The sequence below is a fragment of the Copidosoma floridanum genome, unplaced genomic scaffold (assembly GCF_036245765.1).
Source record: "Copidosoma floridanum isolate Cflo_tuat_1 unplaced genomic scaffold, Cflo_Japanese_pri ptg000009l, whole genome shotgun sequence".
NCBI classification, from domain to species: Eukaryota; Metazoa; Arthropoda; class Insecta; order Hymenoptera; family Encyrtidae; genus Copidosoma; species Copidosoma floridanum.
Genome location: NW_028321886.1, coordinates 8,804,840 through 8,814,486, shown reverse-complemented (window position 1 = coordinate 8,814,486; position 9,647 = coordinate 8,804,840). Strand labels below are relative to the sequence as shown.

The 9,647-nt window shown below is 39.9% G+C and overlaps 1 protein-coding gene across 7 annotated transcripts; it reads left to right on the top strand.

The window, feature by feature from the left end:
- The first annotated feature begins 265 nt into the window (after nt 1-265).
- metro (membrane palmitoylated protein 7-like protein metro) lies at nt 266-7,441 on the top strand. 7 transcript variants are annotated; one of them, XM_089589467.1, is made up of 12 exons: nt 266-653; nt 1,112-1,239; nt 1,459-1,748; nt 1,820-1,951; nt 2,335-2,361; nt 3,410-3,577; nt 3,745-3,816; nt 3,885-4,009; nt 4,126-4,250; nt 4,595-4,906; nt 5,101-5,444; nt 5,552-7,441. In XM_089589467.1, the coding sequence occupies exons 2-12, from the start codon at nt 1,215-1,217 to the stop codon at nt 5,723-5,725; spliced, it is 1,794 nt and encodes a 597-aa protein (XP_089445593.1). In that variant the 5' UTR covers nt 266-653; nt 1,112-1,214; the 3' UTR covers nt 5,726-7,441. The 7 variants fall into 7 exon arrangements, with proteins under 7 accessions (XP_089445593.1, XP_089445594.1, XP_089445595.1 ...); XM_089589468.1 differs by lacking the exon at nt 266-653 and adding an exon at nt 683-903; XM_089589469.1 differs by lacking the exon at nt 266-653 and having other exon boundaries at nt 683-1,239; nt 4,126-4,246; nt 4,723-4,906.
- Nucleotides 7,442-9,647: the final 2,206 nt, after the last annotated feature.

The following is a 9,647-nucleotide window of genomic DNA, read 5'->3' as shown; positions in this document are numbered from 1 at the left end:
TTTGTTTGTTTACAATATAAGTATGCTGAGACACGAAGATAGGAATAAATAATGAGGATGCCTTTTAATGCAGTCATATTAGATATTAATACTTTCTTACTTGTGATCAGAGAATAATCGTTTGACTTTATTCCAAAAATTATCCAATTTGAGAGACTGTTAATAGAAAAATGATCACATCGGAAGTAAACGCCAAAAGTGACAGTTGCAAAGCGATATTATGGTTGTATGGACACCATTAGGTACTGCTGCTGTGGGTGTAATGTGTGTAACTGTGCTCTGATAAAATGAACCATTTATCTTATGTTTTCCCATGCAAGCGTTAAAAAAAGCAAGGGAGTGAGCCTTAAAATTGCTCAGCGTACAAATTTAAAATCTTCCAATGAGTAAAGTTGCCTGACGGAATCATCCAGTAAAATTGAAACATTTTGCGTATGCGTAAAAAGGGATCTACTAAGTGTGTGTACAGCAGTGTGTATACAACCCAACTCTCGTTGCACCTCGAACTCCGCCTCGGAGTTTCAGATATATCAGGTGCATAAGTATATGGTTGAATATACTTATAAGTAGTCGGGAAGTCGAGAGTCGAGTGACATATTCTTGCTTACGTAATGAAATATTTTCGCGAGCCTAAGTTGTGTTTGTAGATAGATGTAAGTACCCATGTATATATACATATAAACGCATGTAGGAAAAAGCCTTAATTCTCTGTTCTCCCGATCCCCTTGGTCAGCTCATCACGCGAGCTTCGCTTCGGGCCACGGCTATATGCTTCTTGGCTGGCAAGTCGAGCTTGTTGGCTGTCTCGGGTCTCGAGCCAGAAATAAAATAAGCACACACGCGTTTACTTGTTAGCTCCGATATCTGTGGCTGGTGTTCTCAGTGCATGCTGCATGTCCATAAGTACAGGCTTCGTCCAGTGACCCGATTCGCGTCATCCGCTCTCTCTACCCTGTGTCTCTCGCCCCAATCTTTAATTCAATTTTTTTTTCCTCACCTATACTCCCCCTCATCGCCTCTTTTTATTGTGCTCGTCCTCGTGCGCTTGTGTGTGTGTGTATGTGTACATCAACAATCAGCTATCAGCATCACTCTGCGTTATCTCTCTCAGCTGTTGGTGCTGCTGCAGAGTGCAAGGTGTTTGGAGAGGGGCTGCAGGAGCCTGAGCGTGTCCTGGGCGTCGGGCGCGCAAATTATGTCAAGAGGCAGCAACCATGGAAAACTTCAATTGGGATCCCGGTAAATTGTTTTTTTTTTTTTTTTTTTTTTTTTTTTTTTCATTACGCTCTGACTTGTTCCTTTTTTCTATTTTTATGAAATCAAGGCAAATCCCGTGCCACGGTTTTAAATTTAGCTTTGCTCACTTTTTCGTAAATACATTCATTACGTACAAAGATGGCAATAATATTTTGTGTCGAAAATTAATTTATCTGCAATCAACACCAATTTTTGTTGCAGCTCTTTCAAAAGTATTAAGTGCCTTGGACGCACACAGGGCTTCTGCACCGACTTTCACCTCGGACGACGAGTTCGGCTTTCTGAGCGATCTCTTGCGGTCAAAGGAGCTGAACGCCCTGGTGCATGTGTACAACAAGATCCAAAAGAATCTCAAAGATGACAAATTCTCGCCTGTTCTCTCTAATGCCATGGAAATCAATGTCGAGGTCTTGTCGCTTTTGGCTAACAAGACCCAAGTGTCGGATGAATTCAAAGAACTTTTTCAGTTGCTCCAGAAGCCTCATGTTCAAGTAAATATCACAAAAGTCTATCATATCAGTCATAGTATTATGTTCATAATCACGCAAATAATACGTTCTAGGCACTTTTAATATCGCATGACACTGTAGCTCAAAAAGATTACTATCCGAGACTTCCTGATATTCCAGTAGAGATTGACGAAGACGAGGAAACCGTGAAAATTGTGCAACTAGTCAAGTCTGACGAACCATTGGTATGTCTTTGGAAACGCGTGTTTTGTGTTTGTAATTTGTATAGATTGAATTATTCAGTTACATGAAATCTTTAACATTCGATTGAAAAAGTGTGACGCTACTTATATACAAGATAGCAAATTTTTTTTCAAATTCTATAATGTCATTTTTTTCAATCTTAAATAGCATGCATTGGAATAATAACACGAGAATCTTTTTTTTTTTTCATCAAAAAATACTTATCCATCTAAAACATGTATATAAATTAGCTTTGTGGGTCTAAAGACGCCTTTTTGTGTTTTAAAAAATCCTACTCTCGTCATTAAAATGTCTCAAGTGGTATGACATGTTAAAATTTTGCGAGTAATCACGTTTCTTTTTCATTGTCAAACTTGCTCCGAAGTCTGGTGCTGGCATTGAACCAATAATGGTAAGTGTTACTAGAGCTCCAGACTTAAAAAAAAGTCTCATACCGCGATCTTATGTTTATTTTACAGCACAACTTATATTTTCTGTTCAATTTTGACACATACAAATTTGCTATCAGTGAATGAATGTTTTTCTGTTTCTATTATTTAAATAGGCTGCTGATCTCATTTATTGTTATTGTTACGCTTTCTCTTTATGACTGTACAAATGTTATTTGCTACTACCAAATGTATATAAAAACATGGCTGTTTGTTTATGTTGGAAAACATTAATTTATTCGTATTTTGTTGATGTGTATATAGTGAATTATTGTTTTTATACGTTATGCTATTGTATATTTGTGATTTGCACGTTTTTGTTTTTGTTTAATAAAATTTTGTTTAAATAAAAACAAATTTAAAGCATACCTTTCACCATTTTATTTTTCCGCATGCTTCATTACACTTGCGTTTATTGTAATATAGATCGATTACTTTCACATTTATTTTTTTAAATGTTCATTTATATCAACAGTAAGAAGGTTCTTACAAATCGTCGTACTAAAGTCACTTTTTTGACACAGGATCCAACAGAAAAGTCACGAAATACAGCTAAACTGAAAAAATGGGATTTTTTTATAACATAAATACTTTTATTTTTTTTAGTTACGTATTAAAAGTTAAATTACGTAAAATTCAAAGAAATCAGTGAATTAATAAAAAACGAATTAACTCGTCCAATAAACATTGATAAGCTTAATCGAAAGTCATTAACGATAAACTTGAAAAAATAATAGGGCTCTGCGGCTCTATAATAATGTCGCGAAAAAAAATAAATAAACGAGTTTTATCTGTTTTTGTGCACTTGTTTCAAGTTAAACGCGAGGACCTTCTTATCACGTACACAGAATTAATGCTTGTATCATTAAAAAAAAAGAACAAAAAAAAAAAAAAAAAAGATGGTATCAAAATGTCTGTGTACCCATTCACGGGGGAGCTTATATTTGGATTTGAAAGAACAGAGAAAAATCCAAAAATAATGACTAAAGCGAATTATGCTCGGCCCATTAGGGAGCAACGATAAAGACTGACGAGCAAAGTGGTAAGATCGTGATAGCTCGGGTGATGCACGGCGGGGCGGCGGATCGTTCCGGTCTCATAAACGTCGGCGACGAGATCCACGAGGTGAACGGGATCAGCGTCGAGGGCAAGACACCGAACGACGTCCTAAAAATCCTGGTAATGCATTATATTTTAACAGTACACACCGAAATCCATAAATGTTGTTAATCTGCCAACCCCCGAACGTCCAACTGTCTTATTCCCCACCGTTTCCCTCGACCCGCGATTAATCCCCAATAATATATATATATCTGACGTGTTCGGGTTTGCTTGGCGAATTTCAGCAAAGCTCGGAGGGCACCATAACTTTCAAAATCGTACCTGCGGAGAGTAAAAACATATTCCGGGAGAGCAAGGTAAGCACAAAAAGACGATGACCCCCTTAAGCGTTCATATTCGCATGTAACATAAAAATTAAATGCAGGTCAGAGTACGCGCGCACTTCACATACAAGGCGTCCGTTGATCCCGAGACACCGTGCACGGAAGCTGGCCTGGACTTTGACAGGGGCGACGTTCTACACATCGTGTGCCAGGACGACCCTCACTGGTAAAAAAAAAAAAAAAAAAAAAAAACTAGAAATAAATCGATGAAACGTCATTGCACTGACCTCTCTGTTGAGTTAAACGATGAATCTTTGATGAGTTTTCTTGTGATCGGTTCAGGTGGCAGGCGAGAAAGGAGGGCGACCGCAACATGAGAGCGGGCCTGATACCCTCCCGGGCGCTGCAGGAGCATCGGGTCATCATGCAGCGCCAGCAGCGCGACAAGTCCGAAGACGACAGTATAAGTAAGATTCGGTTGCTATTTCACATATATTTTACATTACAATGGCTCTCCTGATGATGCCTTAACTCACATTTGACGAGCAATCACGTGAATAACATAATCATTATAACATACACGTCTTTATTAACACGAGATATCCTCTGATGGCGTGTATACTGTGTGAAAAAAAGGCCAAACCTTGTGTGTACCGGAAACTCGCAAAAATACAACGACAAGGTGATGGAAAAAGAAAGGATAAAAGTGCTGACGGCTTTGCCAATGCGATACTTGTGTATAATACCTACCTGTTACAATATGATCTGCTAACGCTGCTTATACGTGTGTGTCACCTAACCCGTCGGTTAGGCTTGTGTTCTGTTCCAGTGCCTATGCCCACGTTGTGCCCCCGTCCCCGTACTACCAGTACTTGTATGCACGAATCGCCCACAAAATGCAGTTTGCAGGGCATTAAAACTAAAAAAATCATGTATGACGCTACAGAGAACGACGACTTTGATCGCGAAGAGATAGCCACGTACGAGGAGGTGGCCAAGCTATACCCGCGTCCGGGTCTCTATCGGCCCGTGGTACTCATCGGGCCACCCGGGGTCGGCAGGAACGAGCTCAAACGCAGACTCATGGCCACCAATCCCGACAAGTACAGGACTCCCGTGCCCTGTAAGCTCCCACGTATACACATTTGTTGCTTTAACGATTTTTCCGATTTTTGAATATTTCAATTGCCGATTGCAAAATTTTACTTTGACCGATTCGCTGTTGAGAACAGGGCGCTCGGCGTTTAAAAAAAAAGGGGGGTAGTGTAACAAAATAAAAAATAAAAAAAAAAACAAGTAACGATTGTTTGTGGAAAGACACCTCGAGGCCCCCGAGACCCGGCGAAGTCGACGGCAAGGAGTATTTTTTCGTGTCGCGCGACCAGATGGACGAGGACATAAACTCGGGCAAGTTCATCGAGTACGGCGAGTACAAGGGCAACCTGTACGGCACCAGCGCCGAGAGCGTGAGTTCCCTGGTAGACGCCGGCTACGTCTGCATACTCAGTCCGCACTACCAGGCCCTCAAGATGCTCAGGACGCCCAAGCTCAAGCCCTACATCGTGTACATCAAGCCGCCGCGTTTCGAGATATTCAAGGAGACGAGGAACGACTCGAGGGCGAGATCGACCTTCGACGAGAGCAATTCTCGGGGTTTCACCGTGAGTTGGGGCTTTTTTTTCTCCCTACGCGCGCAACCACCGATCGATCGGTATACTTACGAGCTGTGTGGGTATGTTTTTTTTTTTTTTTTTTTTTTTTTTTCTAGGACGAGGAGTTCGAGGAGATCCTCCACAGCGCAGCGAGAATCGAGTTCCTCTATTCGCACTTGTTCGACGAGACGATCGTCAACGCCGACTTGCCGATCGCCTTCGAGCACCTGCTCGCCACGATACACAAGCTCGAGACCGAGCCCCTCTGGGTTCCAGCCTGTTGGGTCTAGATCGTCCCGTCGAACGGCACCTTGCAACAACTCGTCGACGCGCGTATCAATATATGTATGTTTGTCGCCACTACGTGGATCCTCCTTCGTTCGTCCACGTACATTCATTCGTCAAAATGGAGTATTCGGACTCGGGTGTTCGCGAATGTTTACGTGGAACACGCGATCGGTGTGAGCCTGACGATCGAGGTAACGATGCATACCTGTACCTTAACATTATTATACCTTATCGAGAAAAATGCTACTGGTGTTTGAGGCAATTAATAACTGTTGCGTCTTTGATCATCGGTGATTGTTACGATAGTCATAGCAGTAGTTTATAACATAGGTATATCCAAAAGTAAAGTAATTGTGCGTCAATACTCCGATTTTGCGGTTTCAATATCAAATATCTTGATGCACATCTAAAACAATAACACATCGTTCAAAGTCTTTATGCAAAATGAATATTGCTTCAAATACTTTTTTTTTTTTACCTCAAGTAGTCATGCTTGCGATCGACTATTTTTTTTTTTTTTCACATACAATAGTATATAGATAAGCTGAATTGTAATGTTTGATACTATCGATTTATTCCAAAATATCGACGGCGGTTCAGTGGCTTAATTCGTAACGAAAGCGTTTGACACTTGCGAGCGCTTCTAGACGCGTGCGTGAAAGTAAAAATTATAGCTTTGCGATTTCGATCTTCGACTTGTTGGCAGTTCCCTCTACGGAGTAGCGTTTCACGCCGTCTACTGAAATAAAGCTAATTAGAAATTGTCAGGCTTATTGCGCCGATTTATACGTATACGTGCACGTACGCGTACGCGGGAATAGTCGCGCGACTTTATTAATAACTTTTTGCCGTCTTTTACCGACAGTCCAAAACGTATCACTTTGAAATAACAAGGTATCTATTAAAGCACGTCTCGATGAGTCTAGGAAATCTTTCGTGTACTGTGCGTTTTCCTGATGAATCTCTTAGCAAAGTAACATGGTAAATATAAATCTTTCAAACTACTGCTTGAACAAAAATTGTAGTAACGAGTGTGTTTTCGAGTGCAAGAGATTAATAGCACTTTATTGAGAGACATGGGTATCATATAAAACACACGGTTGTACCAGTAGTATTTTTCGCTGAAAGAAACTTAAAGACGAAGAATAATATATATATATATCTATTTTCCACCTCTATAATTTTTAATACCGACTCGACGTTGTTGTGACTATGGAGATTTTTCTATGTCGTCGTTGAATCATAAACCAGAGAAAATTTTAATGTATAGTAAAAAAAAAAAAAAGAAAATGTAGAGAGGTAAAGGGAGATTCTGTGAGAGACCACGTGACTTTCTTCGACAACACGACTCAAGACGTTTATGTGTTTCGAACATTATGTAAATGAAGAGATGCACTCGCGGACGCATCATACCTGCCTTCCTCGTGTTTAAAAAACAACAAAAACAAAAAAAAAAAAAGAAAGAAAAAAATCCAAGTCAAGTTTTTTCTAGATTTAAGTAGAGAACGATATATATACATGTTGGATTAATAACTGTGGGTGTTTCGAGAGAGAAATATAATATAATAATAACAATTATTATTAAAGAGTAAAAGTACAATGAGCCATCTATGAAATACTGCGCAGTCGTAGGTTTTACGTGCAATGACTTGAATAAAAATATGTTCTTGAGAATGCAAGCAAACAAAATATTAGTAAAAAGGAGAAAAAAAAAAAAATTAATTCACTGCTGTTTTTTCAATATAAATAGTTTTTTTATCCTACGACGACAAATTATATCAGTACATATAGATACATTACAATAATATTATACATCACAGTGTTCAATCGAAAAAAAAGTAAAATAAAATAAAACATAAGTATTTGAAAAATAACGAGTGAATCTATTCGCAGTACTTTGTGCTATGTATCACTTTTGCATAGCTTGAGTAGAATAATATGAAGTATTATATAAATTGTAAGTGGACGGATTTTTCGTCACAAACATAGAAAAGTGAAAAACAAGAAAAAAAAGAAAAAAAAAAAATGAAAAATTTACACACCACTGTGAAAAGTGGATGAAATATCAATTGTTGTTAATTGTTGCCAAATTACTTATGTTAGTATATTAACTAACTAAAATATATATATACATGAATAAAAGGAAAGAAAAAAAGTGAAATGTATTGTGCATCAATTATCACTATTAATATTATTACCATACGAAAAAAAAGGATTAATCTGAAGCAAAAAAAAAAAAAAAAAAAAAAAAGATATTTTCCATACACATAATCGAGTCGCGCTGCATTGCACTTATACTCAGCTGTCAAGTATGATGCATGGCTTGAAACCGGAACATGTGTGCATGAAATAAAATTATAAAAATGTAAACAAACGAAAGAAGGATGCAATTAAATCGAAAACAACTCCAAAAGATATCTAAAGTGAATGTTTTTTTTTTCCCCTCGCAACTCCCAATTGCAAGCTGTGAAAAATTTCTCCCTGTACAAATATGTTCCATCCAAACGTTAAGACGCGAGGCGACCGCCGCCCCTGTTCCGACAAGTAGCGCACATATATATTTTTAGCGTTGCTTTTATTTATTCTAAAACACTCACGCTCGCGTTATGCGTTTTCATGATTATCCATCATCTGCTGAAGAATTGACTTTTGCAAAAAAAAGAAAAAAAAAAAAAAAAAAAACCAAGCACTTACATGTGATTCAATTTACAGAGAGAGGGAAAAACGTGCGAACAAGCACCAACAATCGTGGGACTCGTGAACCGAACAAAAAAAAAAAGTGGCGCATAAAAATGCCGACGTCGACGGTGACGATGGCATAACACACACGATTCGCGTGATCTCACGCGCCTCCCCAAAACCAAACGATAGAAATAGACGACGGAGACGCTCATCGGGTCGGCTTCACTCTGACGCGGCGACGTCACTCATCCAATCACGTGCATCTCCTTGTACATCATGTGCACGCATCACTGGTATGAATAACAATAATCCCCTTGCATATCTGCGTTCTCTTGCACCGATTAAAAAAAAAAAAGGGGGGTGGGGGAGGTAAAAATCAGGGCGCAGCCGTAAAACTCGAAACCCACCGGTGCCAACGGCCGGCATTAAATTTAAACGCGCGTTACACAAGCTTAGCGCCAAAATAGCACTCGCGGCAGAGGAGGAGGAAGCCCACCCGAGCGCTCAGTTAATATGTACCTCGTAGTAGTGTCACCCTCTGGTTAGCCATCGGCGGCGATAACGATGTACGCGATATAATATACACGCGTAACGAGCCGCGAGATTTTCGCTCTCACCTGTTTGAGCACCTGTCTCTCTCTTTCTCTTGGGAAAAAAAAGAGACGTCGCGGCGCGTACGCACACCTCCCTACTTGTGTAAGAGCTTTTTTCCCCGCGTCTGTCTCGAAACATGTAACATATAAATGTGTAGCGAAGAATCTTCGGTACTTGCGGATCCACGCATGGTGCTTTTCTCGTGTATTCCATCGACCATTCAAAGTTGAGTTTTTCATCGTTAATAAGCTATACCAGAAAATAATAATAATAGGGGCACCATTCAAGTATATTACATTCGATGGCCACTGGAAAGCAATAAACCAATCGAAACTTCAAAAGAAGGAGAAGAAGAGCAGTAAAAAAGCCAGCAGCGGTCGATATAAATCGGGGGGGATAGAGGGAAAAAAGAGGATATAAGAGCTACATCTCGACGAGAGCCACATCGGATGAGAGATCTACATGCACCCACAAGCGCGCACATGTACGTGTCGAAGCGGTAACCCTGAAACTCGGCCGAGAGCGTTCAAGTTCGGGGGAGTTTGAGGAAAAAAGAGCCATCACCGAATCGTCCGTACCTATACACTTAAAAGCGAATTTGCGCTTGCGCCGAATGTGTATATTGGCCCGGAGCGCGCGTGCCGAGCT

Excerpts from the sequence above, each read along its gene's own strand:
- metro (XM_089589467.1), top strand. The coding sequence starts at position 1,215 with ATGGAAAACTTCAATTGGGATCCCG. Across the intron at positions 1,749-1,819 it reads TCCAGAAGCCTCATGTTCAA|GCACTTTTAATATCGCATGA; the intron begins GTAAATATCACA and ends AATACGTTCTAG. Across the intron at positions 3,578-3,744 it reads ACGACGTCCTAAAAATCCTG|CAAAGCTCGGAGGGCACCAT; the intron begins GTAATGCATTAT and ends GGCGAATTTCAG.